At 37.5% G+C, this 20,264-nt stretch overlaps 1 protein-coding gene and 1 long non-coding RNA gene across 2 annotated transcripts; one reads left to right on the forward strand and one right to left on the reverse strand.

The window, feature by feature from the left end:
* The first annotated feature begins 2,913 nt into the window (after positions 1-2,913).
* LOC130469779 (uncharacterized) lies at positions 2,914-3,692 on the forward strand. The gene is made up of 3 exons (XM_056839245.1): positions 2,914-2,973; positions 3,064-3,180; positions 3,291-3,692. Exons 1-3 carry the CDS (start codon positions 2,914-2,916, stop codon positions 3,690-3,692), a joined length of 579 nt encoding a protein of 192 aa, XP_056695223.1.
* A 7,045-nt stretch (positions 3,693-10,737) lies between these two features.
* On the reverse strand, positions 10,738-12,712 carry LOC130469114 (uncharacterized). Its single transcript, XR_008929487.1, has 5 exons — positions 12,099-12,712; positions 11,814-12,018; positions 11,681-11,721; positions 11,110-11,291; positions 10,738-11,012 (listed from the first exon to the last, which is right to left on the reverse strand). It is a non-coding gene; the product is annotated as an uncharacterized lncRNA (long non-coding RNA).
* Between the last annotated feature and the right edge of the window lie 7,552 nt (positions 12,713-20,264).

Raw genomic sequence — 20,264 nt, forward strand, 5'->3', positions numbered from 1 at the left:
CCGCGCAGGTCCTCGGTTTTCAAAAAATGAGATCTTCAAAACACAAATAGGCTCGCCATCTTCAGCCGGCGGGGTCTGCGTCACAAACCACGTAGGTCCTTATTTTCAAAAAGCACAAACAAATTTCAAAATAGATTCGTCCACTTCTATCGGACGGGGTGTCCACCCTTAGCGGACAGGCTCGCCATCTTTAGCCGGCGGGGTCTGCGTCACTAACCGCGCAGGTCCTTAGTCGCTGCAGCGATAACTTTTTCTCGGTTTTCCCTTTTTCCAAAAGTTAAAGGATTGGTTTTCCATTTTTCCAAAAAAGAACGATGTGATCGGTTTTCCCTTTTTCCAAAAATTAAAGGATTGGTTTTCCGTTTTTCCAAAAAAGAACGATGTGATTGGTTTTCCCTTTTTTCCAAAAATTAAAGGATTGGCTTTCCGTTTTTCCAAAAAAGAACGATGAGATTGGTTTTCCCTTTTTTCCAAAAATTAAAGGATTGGTTTTCCGTTTTTCCAAAAAAGAACGATGTGCTGGATTTTCCTTCGTTTTACGTCCCATAAAAACAAGGGGGTTTTCTCGTTTAACTAGCCTTGAAAATGAGAATCTTTAAAAACATTTTTACCTCTTGGTTGGGCTTGGCCAGGCCCAATTACACTTTATAGCTTTGATTTCGAAAACATCTGTAGCTACTCCCAATGACAAAGTGAGGGAGTTTCTACACTTCTTTAGATCCTTCCAATGACAAAGTGAGGAAGTTTCTATACTATCCGTTGACAAATCCCAATGACACGTGAGGGGTATGTCGACACTTCAAGTGATGACCCTTAAGTCAAATGTTATCACTCGTGGGCTCGTGAGACCCTCGCCAAAACAGGTCACCATGGCTTGTGCGACACACTCCGTCTAATACTTTGACCATCGTCTTACTCCAAGACTGAGTCAAAGTGGGGGCTAACTGTAGACACCTACTTTTGTCCCCATTCCCGAAAGGGAAGGTTCGATGATGAAAGCGTAAATCTCTACTTGACAACGCATCTCCTATAAAATAACGAATCTCAATTCCCCTTTTCATTTCACCCGAAATCTGCTATTTAATTTAGTCAAAATTTTAGAATGCCTTTTACATGCGGAATTGACACAAAAATCACTCGATTTGGTTGAGTAACGAATATTCTACCGAAAAACTGCGTACATATAATTAAATAAACGCAATTTGCAATTAATTACGAAAACTAATAACCCCTTTAATTCGTTGCAAATTTGTAAAATTTAACCATGTTCATGCAATTTAGATTATGAAAATAATAAGAGGCTCGTGATACCACTGTTAGGTTATGATACATATGACAAAACATAAATCATGCGGAAAACCTTAATGCTAGGAAACATATTGTTTACACATAATCATTTAGCATAATTCAGATGCATACACTTTGTAGCGTGCCCTCCCTAGCTGCGCCCGAACCGAACAAGAACAAGTCTTTAGGACTCCAAGTGTCGTCCCTCCGTAGATAGTCCACAGCACGTCCGGATCCGCCTTAAGCTTGACCAACTAGAATCGCCCTTAAGGTTCTAAGAATTTCGGCTAATAGGCTACAAATGTTTGGCTGATTTTGTTCCAAAATCTTACCTTTGAATACTTCAATTCTCGATGTAAATATGTGACCCTAGGAACCTATTTGTAGAGTTTATGGAAAGGAATTATAATCCTATTAGAATACCAATTTAGTTTAATTAGAATCCTGTTAGGACTCTTATTAAATAAATCTATCTACTAGGATTAGGATTTAATCGTAGAACCAATTCTAATAGCCTTAGGATTTGTATTGCACACAACCGTACACGAGCACCACCCGCGCAAGCCTTACGGCCCACGCGAGTCTGCACTCGCTCACAGCCCAATGTCGCAGCCCACTTGATTGCTCCGCGCGCGCCAAGGCCTTGCTGGGCCTGGCCTTGCGTTGGGCCTGGCGAGGCTTGGCTGTGTGTGATGTGTGTGGCTTTGCTGGGCGATAGCCCGGCTTCGTGATGGGCCTTCGTCTGGCAGGCCTCGTCCGATGCTAATTCGTACGATACGCTTCCGATTAAATTCCGGATTCCGGAATTCATTTCCGATACGAACACTATTTAACATTTCCGATTCCGGAATTAATTTCTGTTTCGAACAAATATTTAATATTTCCGTTTCCGGAATTATTTTCCGATTTCGATAATATTTCCGATTCTGACAATATTTCCGTTTCCGGCAATATTTCCGATTCCGGCAATATTTCCATTTCCAATAATATTTTCCAATACGTACCATGTTTCCGTTTCTGGCAACATCTACGACTTGGATAATATTTATATTTCCGATACGATCCATATTTCCGTTTCCGGCAATATCATCGTTTCCGGAGTATTCACTTGCTTGTCTTTGACGATCTCAGCTCCCACTGAAACCAAGATCCGTCGATTCCGAATATCCATAGATGGAGTATTTAATGCCATGAAATACTTGATCCGTTTACGTACTATTTGTGTGACCCTACGGGTTTAGTCAAGAGTAAGCTGTGGATTAATATCATTAATTCCACTTGAACTGAAGCGGCCTCTAGCTAGGCATTTAGTTCACTTGATCTCACTGAATTATTAACTTGTTAATTAATAATGAACCGCATTTATTAGACTTTACATTATATGCATACTTGGACCAAGGGCATTATTTCCTTCAGTTGCATCTTATCAAATTTGTCTTGTTTTGTATCCAAACCTACTGGTGCCAGGTGTTCTTACTTCCTCAAAAAATCCTCAATTTGATTCAGACAGCTTGTAGGACTCTTTTGTAGACTGGAAAATCTGGTGCTTCGAGGAGAGCTTTTGTCGCTTGGGATTACTTGTGTCTGCCCAAGTCTGCTGGTGGGTGGCATATTACTTGCCTGAAGATGTGGAACAAAGCAACCATTTGTAAACTCTTATGGAACTTGGCTCAAAAGAAAGACAAGGTTTGGGTACGATGGATTCATGAGTTCTATGTGAAAAACAATGAAATTACATCTATGGACACTCCTCCTTAAGCTTTATGGGTTGTAAAGAATTTTTTTAGTGCCATAAAAACATTTCTTAGTCTTCCTAATGGGTTGTCTGTACTTCATAACTCTAGCTTCTCAATCAGGAAGGTTTATAGTTCCATGAGAGGGGATGTCATTAAGGTTAACTGGAAGAGACTAATCTGCAATAACCCCCCCCCCCCCCCAAAAAAAAGTGTTTTATCACATGGTTAGCTATCTTGCATAGATTAGCTACATGTGAGTATTTGCAGAAGGTTGGTGCAATTTTTGATCAGCAATGCGTACTCTGTAATAAAGAGGATGAAACCTTATGTCATCTTCTATTTAAATTTGACTTTTCAACTGCGATTTGGAGTAATATTTTGAGATGGGTTGGTATCTCGAGAGCTCCGGAAGACTGGGCTACTGAGTTGCAGATTTTCAATACCAGGTTCAACTCCAACTCTCCTCTACATCAAGTTTACAGGATGTCTCTTAGCATCACTGTTCACAGCATTTGGAGAGAACGAAATTACAGAAAATTCAGGAAGATTAAGCAGAATTTTCAGAGATTGTCTACTGAGATTAAGATGCAAATTTGTGCTAGAAGCCTAATGAAGAAGAAGCTTCAGCGTTGGTGCCTTAATATTGTTTTTGTAGGCACTGGTTGTTAGTTGTGACCTTCTGGTTTTTTTTCTTAGGCCTGCTGGTTTCTAGTGTTTTTGTGTCTTTTCTTCCTTTCTGTCTTTTGAAAGGTTGTTGTGTTTGTTTTAGGTTTCACCCGAAGTTTCTACTGGTTGTTCTTAACTTCCTCTTTTTTGGTTAATAAAATCTCTAATTTACCAAAAAAAAAAGTGTGCATATCAAAGAAAATATACTGAGATTAGTTAAATATAGACATAGATATAGATTCTCTCTTCAACTTCCCTCATCTCCCCTTCTCTTTCTCTCTCTTCAACCTCCCTCGATCTCTCTCTCATCTTTTTTTTCTTCTGTCACTCATCTCTCTTCAACCTCCCTCAATCTCTCCTCTCTCGTTTTTTTTCCGTCACTCATTAAGGGTGAATGGCGAAACAATTGATATTGCAAGCATTAACGACTTCGGTTTATATATTTTTTTTATCAATTTCAATTCCAATTCTTTCATTTAATAAATTTCAATGATTTGATTTTTTTCTTTTTATATTTTTTTGTTTAAATTTTAAATCTGTTGAGTTTGTGTGTGTTGATTTGTTTATGTAGGTGAAGAATTTGAGTAGATCTTTGATATGAAGGAGTCAAGCATTGAAGAACAAATCTCTAAAGAGCGGATCTGGCCAGGAATTACTTGGAGGTGAAGAGCGGATCTGGCCAGGAATTTCACAATAAGGCAAGCTTTGTACTTTTTGATTTTCTTTTTTTATTTGAATTGCAATAGTTCAGGGCATTTTCTAGGAAATTAGTGATAATATTTATAAAAAAAAAATTATATTTGGTTTTTTGTTTAGGCTGTTGAATTTTATAGCTGGACATAAAATTGTATTTATGATATTTTTTAACGATCTAATATATATGTTAAAACGTGAACTTGTAGGGATTTAATCTCGTCATTTGTTGATAGCAGGAACCGTTGATTTGATAAATTTGGGAAGAACAAGGAATGAAATAAATTCAAGTATACATAGTCTGAGGTTTATGTTTAGTTTTAGATCAATTTATTTTTAGAATTATTCTTACTCATCTTTGTAATTGTAATTCAAGTGAATTATGTCATAATAAAAGTTCATTTTTGTTACCTTACATTTGCAAGTGAATTATGTCATAATACATTTTAGTATTAAATTGGGCAATTTGTGAAACCTATATAATATACTTCGTATTCGGCTATGTAAAAAATAGTTGGTTCTAATGTTTTTTTTGTTGCGTTAACTCAATTTACCGACCCACTGGCAGTCGGTAATTTAGCGACCGCCTTTGGTAGTAGATAATTTAACGACTGCTAAGGCAGTCGCTAAATTATCGACTGCTTAGGAGGTCGTTAATTTACCGACTACTTAAGCGGTCGGTAAAACACCAACTACTAAGTAGTCGATATTTCAGACGGTAAAATTTACCGACCGCTTTCTGTAGACACCTACTTTTGTCCCCATTTCCGAAAGGGAAGGTTCGATGATAAAAACATTAAATCTCCACTTGGCAACGCATCTCCTATAAAATAACGAATCTCAATCAACCTTTTCATTTCACCCGAAACCTGCTATTTATAGAAACCTGCTATTTATGGAAACCTGCTAAAAATAGTAACTGTCGTAGTGGGTAGTTGTTAAAAGTGGCAAGTCATAAAAGATAGAAACCTGTCAGAATTAGGTGTTGCACTCCAACATAAATCCTAAATGAGATAGAAATTACAAGAGGAATCCTATTCCCAATATGATTCGAAAATAAGAGTTACGTATTAATTAAAATCCTAACGAGCCTAGAGTTCGTAACGGGCCCAGACGCATTCCGTCATAAAGTTAATACGCACTAAAAGAATCGATTAAGTCTCATACACTCCGGATTCTAAGAGTCCGAATCTGACAAAGAAACGGCCCAAACATCAATTTCAACGCCCAGCCCCGGGCGCTGAAATTGCCTGGATCCTATTTTCAACGCCCAGAGCTGGGCGCCGAAATCTTTGACGCCCAGCCCTGGGCGCTGAAAATACCTGGGACGTGTTCTTTCCCAATTCCTCGTGGATTAGAGTTCTACAATTCTATCTTTCCACGAACTCTTTTCTATAAATATAGCCCCAAGTTCGACGTGAAAGGAACAACATACAATTATTATTTTGAGTATTGACTATAAACCCCTAAGCCTAAGCCTCACGCTGCGAAATTAATCACGCGTTCTGTCGCAATCGATCCAAAAATCGAACAGAAGGTATCCTGTCCCGTAATTTGAGATTCGTTAAATAAAAGGAGAAATAGCAAAGTCAAAGTGGTTAGTTATCTGAGAACCGTGACGCACCTCTCAAGGGTGCGTCGTAATGTGTCCCTTTTCCATGGTTTAATTGCTTTCCTCGCCCTTTTTATAAACTGTTAAACTAATTAAATCTGATTGTTCTATCACGCCTAATAAAGATAATATGTTGGGAAATTGGATTATCATGCTAGGTCCCTTAAAACAATCTAAATCAGATAATCGCGCTCGATCTAGTATTATATGTTGCATATTGTTAAAATCAACTCAGATTAGTTTAATAGTTAACGCATGTCCCTTCAATTATTTATGCTGAGCTAGTAAGGATATCCTGCCTCTGGAGTTATCGACGAGCGAGTACTCCTCTCGGTAGTTACAGTCCCCCGAACCCTCAATCTCTACCTTGCGGGTGTATGTTGAGAGATCCCCACACCAGGGATCACAAGGGAACCTACGGCCGTCGTGGTCAAACATAATTGCACTCCCTTTATGTCACGATAACAGGGTTTTGTCAGTTTTCTCATTGTCGTTAAAAACTGAATGGCGACTCCTATATTACTAGTCAATTGGGTGTAAACTCACAGGAAATCCGATTACACTTGATTTGACAAAAAGAAACGTCACACCCACGAGGGACGAGGTCACGCATTAGCCTCGTGCTTTTTCGACCCCCTCACACTTTCCAGTCAAAGTTTCCCAAATTACCGTCCAGGAGAATACTGGCCGTCCTTTTACGACCGTCGGCGGTCGCTAAACAATTTGCTGACCGTATTTCGTGTTTTACCGACCACTTTCGGCGGTCGAAAATTAATCCATTTCTTGTAGAATTTTTTTACCTAATCTATACTATATATTAAAAGGCGTCTATGAGAAAGTATACGTGACATGTGGCGCTCTGCTTATAGGTAGTTCGCTCCATGTAATATATTCGTATATATTAAAAATAAAATCAAATATAGTTTGCTATGGTTTGAACCCTTGACCTAGAGTTTAAACAACAAATCTTTTTACCACTAAGCTATTACATGTTTCATATTATTATTGAAAACAAAACACATATAACGTAACTAAAAGTGAATGTTATTAATGTAGTAACCCGGGGCATCGCCGGGGCCCAAAAACTAGTTATGTCTATATACTCCGTGTGTTATACTAGATTTTAAGATAATAATTTTAAGGGAAATCTAGATCATGCAATAACTTATCACAGTTAAAAAATTGACATAAATAGCTTATATACGAGTAATAATAATTGGTTAATATAATATGGCATATAAGACCAAATAAGACAAATTTCTGAATCCGAATAGAATCACGTTCCCCTAAATAATTGTACTTAACTATATAATTAGTTATTATTAAAATGCTAACCACGAGTATCGTATCATTGTGAAGAATAATACATTACCTTCAAAAGTCCATATTTGGTCTCACAATTTTTAACACAATTTTAAGAATATAATTGTCATATATAAGTACGGTTTATACCATATATATATATATATATATAGAGGAAGGCTCTCGTGAGAACACTTACTTACGGTGAGAACACTTCTTTACGGTGAGAACACTTTTTAATAATGGCATTTTCGTAATTATTATGAACAAATATCCCAATATAATTATTTTTTAACCATTGTTTTTTCATTATTTCCAACCGTAATTCTCTCTCTTCGATTCCCCTTTCTCTCTCTCCTTTCGAACGCTTCTCTCACTGCTCAGTTCGCTGCTCGCCGCCGCCGATCGCCGCCGCTGCTCGCCGGTCACTGCTCGTCGTTCGTCGGACGCCGATCGCCGCTCGCCTATCGCCGCTCGTAACTCGCGGTTGTGGCGGCGGTTGTTCTCTCTCTTCTCTCTTCTCTTTTCGAACACCACCACATCCGGCCACCGCTCGTAGCCACCATCAACATCCGGCTCTCCGATCTCCGCTCGCCGCCACTCGCTGCTTGCTGCAAATATAATCGCCGGTGGCAGCGGTGTTTCTGGTGGTCACGAAATCGAACCAGAACACCACCACCAACAGCCGCTGCTCGTCTTCCGCCGCTGCAGTAATTTAAATCGCCGGTGGTTATGGTCGTGGTTCGTGAATCATGAATCGTTTTAATCGCTGGTGTTCGAAATCGAAATCGATTTCAATGAGCAATTTCGGTAAGTTTGTTCAATCCTCCTCCTTTCTCCTCCAATCCGAAATCAATTTCAATCAGCACTTCTCAATTCGAAATCAATTGCAATCGGAAATATTCAATCGAATCGCTGCTCGCAGTGGAAATTTTAATCGATTGTTCGACATCGATTTTTCAATCGGCATTCTCAATTGATTGTTCGAATTTTTTTTGATTTCGTGGCTGAACTGGTCTGAGGTTACGAGATTCAGTTTTCTTGGCTAAATGGAAGGACTAGGTTTGCTGGTTGTTTGCGGTTAAGAGACATTTCCGGAAAATGTATTCGGATCTTGAAAAATGCAAATATTCGAACATGCTTGGATATATTTAGAACATGCTTGAATAAATTTAGAACATGCTTGAAAAAATTTAGAACATGAGCTTACAATTTTAGAACATGATTGAATAATTTTAGAACATGAGCTTACAAATTTAGAACATGGTTGAACAAATTTAGAACATGGCTGAACAAATTTAGAACATCGTTAAATAAATTTAGAACATGCTTGAATAAATTTAGAACATACTTGAATAAATCTAGAACATGAGCTTACAAATTTAGAACATGGTTGAACAAATTTAGAACATCGTTGAATAAATTTAGAACATGCTTGAATTAATTTAGAACATGGTTGAATAAATTTAGAACATGCTTGAATTAATCTGGAACATGAGGTTAAAAATTTAGAACATGAGTTTGAAAATTTAGAACATGGTTGAATAAATTTAGAACATGAGTTTGAAAATTTAGAACATCGTTGACTAAATTTAGAACATGTTTGAATAAATTTAGAACATGCTTGAATAAATTTAGAACATGCTTAAATAAATTTAGAACATGAGCTTACAAATTTAGAACATGGTTGAATAATTTTAGAACATACTTGAATTAATCTAGAACATGGGGTTAAAAATTTAGAACATGGTTGAATAATTTTAGAACATGCTTGAATTAATCTAGAACATCGTTGAATAAATTTAGAACATGAGTTTGAAAATTTAGAACATTGTTGAACAAATATAGAACATAGAGAGTGTAAAAGTGTTCTCACCATAAGAAGTGTTCTTACATAAGGAGGTGTTCTCACCGGATCCCTCCCCTATATATATATATATATATATATATATATATATATATATATATATATATATATATATATATATATACATTAGCATATAAGTCATCTAAGACACAATATAACCATACAATCAAAAATTAGGGGCCAAATACTTAATTATAGATGGCTCATTGAATAACTATGATTAGTGATATAACTCCTCTTAAGGAGAACTAGAAAATAAAGGTTAAAATTATACGGTTTAGGAAAAACCAGATTACTATAAAAAAAACTGAAATTAAGGCCGTTGAAATGGTATTGATTGATGAAAAAGGTCTTTTTAATTATTTCGTATAAGACAAAGTATCTTTGTTGTAGGTTTTTCATGTTGTTTATTATCATTCTTATAATAATTTTTTTGCCACAGGGGTCTAAAATTCAAGGCATCATAAAAAAAAAACTCTCATTGATAAATTTAAAAATCTTCTGAAAAAGGATATTCGCGCATTATTTATAATTTTGGAGTAGAATCAAATTTGGTATAACATAGGCTAACTATCCATACCTACAAAATTAATTATTTTACAAGACTAAGTCAAGTATGTTAGGTTATGACAAATATAAAACATATATTTCATGCGGAAAAACCATAAAGCCAAGAATCCAAATTAATTGCCACATACTCAATTAGCATAATTTAGGATACATAAATGTGACGCGTGCCTTCCCTAACTGCTCCCGAACCGAACAATAACAAGTTTAGGACTCCAAGTGTTGTCCCTCCGTAGATAGTCCACAGGACGTTCGGATCAGCCTTAGATTCAATTATCTAGAATATTATCTATGTAGGGGAATACAGTTAAACATAATAACATGTGCGGAACAATCTCCAAAGCCAGGAAACATGTATAAAGCACAGATTAAGCAAACTTACATTCGAAGCGTGTTTTCCACAATAATCTGTCAACGAACACGAACAAAGAACTCCACTTGTCGTTCCTCTACTTGGTTCACCGACACGATCAAATCCGTCTTGATAATCGTAGCTTAGATAATCATTCAAGAGTTTGTGCTTTTGGGAAGAACACATCCATGGATGCTCACTAGTGGAAAAATAGTCATTTGCGTCGGTCATTTAAGCCCATTTGCGTCGCACATTGGTGCGACGCAACTGGCTGCGACGCAAATGAAAAAAGTCATTTGCGTCGCACATTTGGGCGACGCAAATAAGAGTCATTTGCGTCGCAGTTTAGTTAAACTGCGACGCAAATGACTTTTCAATATGATAAAAAAAAGTCATTTGCGTCGCAGATTAACTAAAGTGCGACGCAAATGACTTTTCATCATGTTAAAAAAAGAGTCATTTGCGTCGCAGTTTTAGCTAATCTGCGATGCAAATGACTTTTGGATATTCTAAAAAAATGAGCTGCTGATTTTATTTAATCCACAGATTAAATAAAATAAGCAGCTTTCATTCATGCCTGGAATGCCTACATACTTCCTGCTCGATGATTCCTGATTTATTTGTTCAGAACATTTATGAATTTATGAATCACTGATTGTCTTACTTCAGTAGTAAAAAAACATACAAATTAACATTCAATTTCAATACAAATCCACTATGAAAAAATTCTACTATGAATGCATGGAGAAGCCAATATTTCTTCGTCTACTGCCCTTACTTCTTGATGCCCTTAAAGGTTTCACACGAGGCTCTGGCTCGAAATATGAATAGATTTCACATATTGCTCGATTGCAACATTGACAGGAAGGATGGCTGTGACCATAATTGTGTTGCGGTAGTTGAGCTTCAACAACAGTTTCTTCAAGCTCACTAACCATAGAGAACAAAAATATTAAAACCTTTCCCAAACACCAACGTTGTTTTATAACTTTACAGGAACAAAAACATAATCAACAGAATGTTATACCTTACAAACATCTTTGCCCACTCGTGGGCAGTATGAGTTGTCACATGCATGAAATTAAGTTGGTGCCTCTTTTCCCTTTCTTCACTTGGCATATTTAATGCATAGGATATTGCAGAAGCAACCTCTGGGATATTCCAGGGGTTTACTAAGATAGCTCCAGCCCCCAGTGTTGCACCTGCAAACTAATTAAAGTCACAGTTATTTAAAGTTTAAATGTTGACCGAATAAGATTACAAGGCCTGCTTAAACATGGCAACATAAATATGTACAAACAAGTACCTAAACAAGCAAACATGCAGACTCTCATGCCAATTCATTTCTTACTGTGGAATGTAACTACAGATCTGATTTCTGAAGGCAGGATAGTCAGCTTGCAATACACCAGGTGATTAAAATCAGGATTCTTTCTTGTCACCAATCAGGATTAAAATTAAAGTATCCAACAATAAATCATGATGGTTGTAAACATGGTTTAGACGCTTAATATTTAAGACAACAATAAGGTTGCATTGTAAGAAAACAAAATACAACTGCAAGTAACCTATATATAATTCAATGGTGTCCAACATACCTCAGCATTGCTTGCATAATTTCTGGCTCCATAAAGTGATCCTGGTGTGCAGAAGTGGAAAACACAAATTAGTTTATTCCTATAAAGAGGGAATTCATTCAATCAAATAGTTGAAAATGGCAAGTCTACTTACCAGAAGGGTACCCACTATGCTGTTGATGATAAGCTATGGGGTTTGTAAGACCACTAGGAGGAATTAAATTGTGACTGAAAGAAGCAACAAAAAGCTATGGTGACACAAAGCATAAAAGAACATGACGATAATACTAACAGTAACAAGGAGCATCCAATCGGGAGTGTGGATATCTGTTTGAGTCTCCATACATTGGATCAGTTTCCTAGTAGCATAAAAAAAAGGAAATATTAGAAAACTAAGGCAACAAGAACCAAAAAGCAGCTACAAGTTAACAACACTTACCAAGACAGAAAATTGACGTTTTCTTCCAGATAAGGGGTTAGAGTAGCGAATATCCATGGGACCTGAAAATAAATAAGAGTTAAAGTAGACTACTTCCAAGTTCATTTTCATGCGATAGCAAAGTGACTATCAGAGAGGCACACTCAAGATTCATCACAAGGAGGAGACTAATCCAAAACGGGAAAAACGCAGGTGTACAAGTCATTATTTTACACTAAGGAAACCCTAGATAGAGAGTTGGTAATTAGCCTACCAGATTTGGTAAGTCACCTAAAAAACCACCAAGGTGTGGATGGTTAGCAGAATCGTTACCCATCCATGTAGCAACAATCTCCACAAGAAAGCTGCTGCATATGACAGCCCTCACCCTTAGGTTGCTATATTACATTTCCTTTTCCTTGTCATAAACAAGGTTACAAAGTTCATAATAATTCATTTGAATTTAAAAAATGAAAAATTATACATATTTCTTTGGTGAATTTGCTCCTCAATTGAATTTGACTTAGAGGCTTTATCATTCATGAAATTTCTACATCTGTTAGAAACGGGAGGCACAACAATTTTTGTGCTTAATCCAGATATTGGTCAGCTGGTTGTTAGCATTTTGTGTTAACAATGACTAGTTCGGGTTGGGTTAAATCATTGTCTAAGCCTGACACCAGAACTATGTCAATATGAGAGTAACATCCACACAATTAGATATTGCGCGCCTATTTGTCTATGATTAACTAGTGCTCTAAACAAATCAGCCTAGTATCTAATTAGTTTAACTAAGAACTATTACATCCCATTTAATTACGCAGTAGCTAACACAGCAGGGTACCTCTCATGGACCATAAAGAAAAGGAATTAACCGAACTACTGAAAGTAAACTTTATATTTAGCCCATGTGTATTACCCACTTTAATAAATATGGTAAAACCACATGGGCACCTACAAAAGAAACAAAGGATATTTAGCAAACCCAACTAAGTATCTTTAACCCAAGTAACACCAGATGAAAACGCAGACTTGCCTTGCCTTGCCAAGTGAGTCTAAGCCAGGCCAAAACCTAAAGCGTCTAAAATGATGTTGGATGATTACATCACAACAAACTTAAAAACAAACATGCACTTTGCACCAGTAAACAATTGGCATATATGAAGAAGAAGAAGAAAAAGCATATCACATTATAAATCAATATGATCACTTTCACTAGTAATGAGAATAAAATATCTTAAGCTAAAAAGATAGTCATGCCTGGTTCACTAATTCTAATCAAATAAGGTTTTAACCCCTGCTTTTCCATTTTATCAAGCAACGAAAAAGCCGAATCAAAAGAACCCATCTCACACAATGCTTTAATCACAGTATTATATGACACAACATTCGGCTTAATCGACAATTTCCCAGGAAATTCCCTTAGAAACCCGTCAACCTTATCAAAATTCTTAGAACTAACACAAGCCCCTAAGAGGGCATTGAAGGAAAGCACAGTTCTTTGACAATTTAGTTCAGGCATTTCGTCGAACAGTCTATGAGCATGATCAAACATTCCAGACTTCCCATATAAGCTAGTTGTTCGATTCCCCATTATTTCTTCTAAAGCAATTGATATTGGGAATCATCAACAATGTCCACTTTCAATCAACCCAACACATACAAGACTAAAGCACATCTTAGTGGTTTTATAAATCAATTAAGAATTCTCTTTCCAAAATAAATCTAAATTCATCTTAGATCTTGCAAATCTGGCACCAGATTTACACAAAACTTCAAACAACTATTATTTACAAGCCAAAGGTTATATTGTAGCTTAATCAAGAGCAAACAAAAACAATTCAAATGTGGAATAAAAGATTATATGCTGGAGAACAGATTCGACATAATCAATAACAAACTACAACATCTGAAATCAAAATCCTAAAATTAAGAGTTCAAACAATCGTAAAATAAATACTCAAAATCACCAACTAACTAACAAAATTAAGCCCTAGATTCATCAAAACAATATGAAAAAGTTGCAAAATTAATTAAACATGGAAATCACGGTAGGGAGAGAGAAAATACCTTTAGATCGAAACAAGGTATTCAAGGACGGTGGCGGTAAAAACCGAAACTCCAGCACCAACACTTCGGTGTTGTTATGGCGGTGTAACTCGGGACCAACTCGGTCTGAGTCGACTCAACATAATGCCCCAAAAACTCAGCCCCACTTCGACCGCACCCAAGATGAGTCTCCGCCGAGTCATCCACCTCAGAGCCGGAGTTTGCAGAGAACGCGGCTTGAAATCCGGCTGAAGACGTCATCGCTTTCCGATCTGGGTTCTCCTCCTTCGTATTCGCTAAGCTTGAATTTTAAAACAAATTTGAGAGATTGGGATGAGTTGGTGAGAGGAGACTTTGAAGGGAAAGCTCGATACTGATTCTGAAGGAGAAACAGAGAAGCTTTGGAGTTTCAACAATGGAGATTTGGAAAATACAAGAGAGAAAGAGTTGTGGGGAGGCAGGAAATGTATGAGAGAGAAAGGGTATAGGAGCAGGTAGGACTGCGTCGCACCACATTAAAAAAAAGGAAAAGGTAACAATTAAATTTTAGAAACCGAAATTTTTTTACCTCCTTTGCGTCGCAGATTAGTAAATCTGCGACGCAGATGATTCTAAGAGTCATCTGCGTCGCAGATTAGTAATTCTGCGACGCAAAGGAGGTAATATTTTGCGTCGCATTATTACTAATCTGCGACGCAAATGACTCTGAGAACATCTTAGAGTCATCTGCGTCGCAGATTAGTAATTTTGCGACGCAAATGACTAATTTTAATGCTTAGAACTGTCAACTCCGTCACATGTTTAAATGTGCGAGGGAAATGTGGCGATGCAAATGATTGTTTTTCCACTAGTGGCTAGAGAGAATTAGGGTTTCTCTCTCCTCCTTAGGGTTTGATATGTAATCTGATTTTTGCATTAAGTTATTGGAAAACGTGAGATGGATTAATATTATAACCCTTAGGTTATAATATCAATCGACCAAGGCACATAGGCCATGCGCCAGCCAGCCCCGTCCGTGCAAGCCCACACACGCACAGCCACACAGGCGCTGGGCCTTGGGCCACGCTGTGTGCGCTGCTGCTGCTGTTCCTCGCATGCGCGCGCGCGCCCAGCCAAGGCTTGGGCCTTGCGCGCTGGCTCGCTGCTACGCCCAGTGGGCCTTGCGCGCTTGCGCGCCTTGGCTCGTTGGGCTGGCAGCGTTGCCCCTTTCCGTATCCGCGATTAATATATTTCCGATATATTATTTATCGTTTCGTATACTCGTTTCGCCTAACTTACGAATATTCGCGATACGATATACGATTCCGATGCAAGGTCGTATCGTATAATACGTTTTCCAACTAATTCCCGAAAAGCTATTAAATGAATTTCCGATTCATTTAATCCGGTGATCTGTTACGTGTCATTGGTGTGACCTTGTAGGTTCAGTCAAGAGTAAGTTGTGAGTTCAAATATGCATTAGAACTCATTGATCGGAAGCATTGCTCCAGCTAGCTGTTCCGATCACTTGATCTTACTGAATTAATTGTTCGCAATTAATCTGAACCTTGGTATTAGACTTAATGCACCTTGGATGAAGGACATATTTCCTTCAATCTCCCACTTGTCATTCAGACAAGTGTGCATCCACATTCCTTTGTCTCTTAGTGTTACTTACTGAACATAAGGTAAGATCCAAGCCATCCTTATTAGGTCCAGAAGTGTTTCTCGGATTACAGAGTTCAACTGTCAAACTTTTGCAGAAGGTTAATGAAGGAAATAGTGCCCTTGGTCCAAGTGTGCATGTAATATTAAGTCTAAAAAATGCGGTTCAGTATTAATCAACAAGTTAATAATTCAGTGAGATCAAGTGAGCTGAATTCCTAGCTAGAGGCCGCTTCAGTTCAAGTGGAATTAATGATATTAATCCACAGCTTACTCTTGACTGAACCCATAGGGTCACACAAATAGTACGTAAACGGATCAAGTATTTAATGGCATTAAATACTCCATCTATGGATATTATGGTTTTAGTGGGAGGTGAGATCGTCACAAGCAAGAAATGAATACTCTGGAAACGATGATATTACCGGAAACAGAAATATGGATCGTATCGGAAATATAAATATTATCCAAGTCGTAGATGTAGCCGGAAACGGAAACATGGTACGTATCGGAAAATATTAATGGAAATGAAAATATTGCCGGAATCGGAAATATTGCCGGAAACGGAAATATTGTCAGAATCGGAAATATTATCGGAGTCTGAAAATAATTCCGGAAACGGAAATATTAAATATTTGTTCGAAACGGAAATTAATTCTGGAATCGGAAATATTAAATATTGTTCGTATCAGAAATGAATTCCGGAACCGGGAATTTAATCGGAAGCGCATCCTACGAATAAGCATCGGACAAGGCCTGCCGGACGAAGGCCCAACACGAAGCCGGGCCATCGGCCAGAAAGCCAGCGCACCACAAACGCCCCAAGCCAAGGCAGCGCCCAGGCCCACCGCAAGGCAGGCCCAGTGCGCGCCAAGGCCACGGCAGCGTGTGGGCCTCGTGGCGTGGGCTGCGAGCTCACAGGCCGCGCGCGCATAGGCGCCCCTCGTGGGCTGCCGTGCGTGTGTGTGTTTGTGTTCATACACGATTCCTAAAACTATTAGGATTTGATATATGATTAAATTCCTAAACCTAAAAGGATAAATTAATTAATTAGAGTTCTAATAGGATTCTAGTTTAGTTAATTCGTATCCTAGTAGGATTCCGGTTCCCTTTCCATACCTCTATAAATAAGTGCCTAGGGTCATTATTTAGAGACACAATTGAAGTATTCAAAAGGTAAGTTTTTGAAAGAAAAATTCAGCCATACACTTGCACTAACCTAGCCGAAAATCCTAGTACCTTAAGGGCGATTCTAGTTGGTCAATCTTGAGGCGGATCTGGACGTACTGTGGACTATCTACGGAGGGGCGACACTTGGAGTCCTAAATACTTGTTCTTGTTCGGTTCGGGCGGAGCTAGGGAGGGCAAGCAACAAAGTGTATGCATCTAAACTATGCTAAATGATTATGTGTACATAATATGCTTTCCTGGCTTTATGGTTTTTCCGCATGATTTATGTTTTGTCATATGAATCATAACCTAACAGTGGTATCACGAGCCTCTTATTATTTTCATAATCTAAATTGCATAAACATGGTTAAATTTCACAAATTTGCAAGGAATTAAAAGGGGTGATTAATTTTCGTAATTGTTAATTAATTGCAAATTGCGTTTATTTAATTATATGTACGCAGTTTTTCGGAAGTTTCTTCGTTACTCATCCAAATCAAGTGATTTTTGTGTCAATTCCGAACCCAGAATTCCCAAATTCGAAGCCTAACTATGACTTTTCGGAGGTTTTAGTTTTTCGAACGCAAAAGTTTGTAAATTTAAGATGTTAAATTAAGTATTTGCGATTCTTGTTGATAAATCTTGAATTTTTGATTGACCTACAGTATATGTTTATCAAGTTTGAATGCCTAGCCTTGTTAATTATACAACCTAATTTGTAATTATGATTAATTTGTTGAAATTCGAATAATTTAGAATTAATAGTTTAATTAGGCATCTATGATTAAAATCCACCATAAAAATTGTTAATTTATGTTAAATTTTTAATTTTTATGACCTAGATTTGAATCCATGTTAATCGGAAATTAATTGATTAATAAATTTTCGATTTTTCGCCCTAAAATTATGAAATTAATATGTTTTATTAATTTGTCATTAATTTTGAATTAAAAATTTTAAATTTTTATGAAGACGCTCATTAATGTTGCACGCACAAAGCAATGGAAGCTACGTGTTACCCTTAAGGGGTGTTGTATAGTGCGGGCACGCGACGACGAGCAAGGGAGCTCGTCGCCCGTGCGGTACAAATGCAGCGAGCAACATAGCGCATGGCGCGCGCACGAGGCAAGGGAGCCTGTGCGTGTGTGCCGTATGTGCTATACGATGGGCGAGGGCGACGATGCAAGGCACGAGCGACGAGCAAGACGCGTGTGGGCAGCGATGCTGCCGCGCCACAGCGCGCCTGGCTCGCCCAGCCAGCAAGCAGAACGCGCGAGCAGGGAGCGATCCCTCGCTCGGCGCGCGCTGGCCTGCGCAGCAACACACGACACAGCACAAGGCTGCGCGCAGCGTGGCCAGCTGTGGCGTGTGGTTGTGTATGCTTTGTGATGCATCGTAGCTTGATGGGGCTTGGGCGCAAGCCCAAAGTGCCTCGTCTTGCGACGATTGGTACGTTTTGATTTTAATTTTAATTTTCACTTCGGAAACGATTTTAATTAATTTTAAAATTCGAAATTTAAATTGTTTTCTTGGATTTAATTTTGAATATTATAATTATTATAAATTTTACTTATACTAATTATTTTACTAAAGTTAAATCTTTAATTAATTTAAATTCGTTTAATTCAACTGAAATAAATTAAATTAATGGATTCGATTATAAATTTATATGAGCTTTAAATTTTAATTAAATTTGTATGTTTCCGGTTAGACTAGAAATACATTTTTATGTTTAAAATTAGTAAAGCATATGAATTTATTGGTTTAAGTGGGAGCATTTTTAGTCATAAACTCTTGATTAGGTCTACAAATCCCTTAAGGTTAAACAACTTGATTAGAATTAATAAGGACTGAATAATTGGTAGATTATTGGTGCCCTGATTAATTGCTGCAAATATTTATGTGATGCATAACGTGTTTTACTAACCAGCTATGTGGGCCATTCATGATAATGAATGGGTGAATGATATATATATTGTATATGTACCGTTTTGCAGGTTATGAAGTGACTAGTATGGCCCAAATAGGATAGAAAATATGGTCTGCGTACCATTAATTTGAATGTAATTGGTCTAAAGTACCAAAATTGTTTTTCAATTCAAATATGGTCTGCGTACCATGAAATAGTTGTAATTAGTTTAATTATAGCTTATCCTATTTGAAGAAAATGGCGCCTCCCACGGAGATTTTCACGACGGACTTTGAAGTTGAAGCTTCAAGATGAAGTCGGGCCATACTAGATCACATTTATCTTATGCATGTTTTAAGTTATTTATTGCTTTTAAATATGTCTTAAATATGCATGAGATCAAAGCTTGATTATGTTGCATGATTAAGGATTTTAGTTCCCTTAAAATCTAACCAACATAGTAAGAGCTTTAAGTTCCAAACTTAAAAATTGAGTTAAAAGGTGCCATGCCAAAATAACACTTACTTGGATATCCTTTCTTCATCGATCTTAGTAATAGTTTTCCGCCATAGCGAGGTGTTACTTATCGATACTAAAAGGGTAAGGTACAAAAATAATTGTGAGTACATGTTAGTTTTGGTGAAACTCAACGATATAAGTAAGGAGTCCTTTTATGTCGTGGCAAACATCGATAGGTTTACCTAATAAGTTCTTAGACGTGCCTATCAACCAAGAATAGTTTCTAGACTATTAGCAAAAGGCTTTTGCTTACCTAAAAGATTTTAGAATTAAGTCTAAATACATAATGTGCTTAATTCTTCAATGGATTTTAGGATCTTGGAATCATTTTATTCACACCTGCCGGAACACATAAGTTGAATAAAATTCTTAATGAACATTGAATTATGCATGTATGCTAGAATTTAAGTTTATTAAGAGAAACTGTGAATGATTATTTATTTGTTTATTATTTTCAATTGTAGTTTTAACTATGGCAAACAAAAATCAAAACATCATCATGGGTTCCGAGCTTATGGTCAAGCTGAACCTAACAAATTTTCTTGAATGGGAAGCTAAGCTAGTTGAAATAGTCAGACTCAATGGACTTGAGTATGTACTGTTACATCCCATGCCAAGCTACTATGCCAGAGACATGATCCCTGAAAGATTTTCCGCTTGGGATGCGGATCTCAAAAAGGTTATGAGTCTCATGCTGAACAATATCCTTGATGAATGGGCTAGAAGGTTTGTAGCTTATGAACCTTTTACGCTCATCAAGAATCTGAGGGATATCTGTCGTGGAAGCACGGAGGACAGGGACCTGAACGTCCATGAGTTGATTCAATCAATGTCTGGTCTAAAGGTTAGTTCTCCCAACAGGTGTTATAGGATGGAAGTCCAAGAAACACATGTTC

This window comes from Spinacia oleracea, chromosome 3 (assembly GCF_020520425.1).
Source record: "Spinacia oleracea cultivar Varoflay chromosome 3, BTI_SOV_V1, whole genome shotgun sequence".
In the NCBI taxonomy this organism is placed as follows: Eukaryota; Viridiplantae; Streptophyta; class Magnoliopsida; order Caryophyllales; family Amaranthaceae; genus Spinacia; species Spinacia oleracea.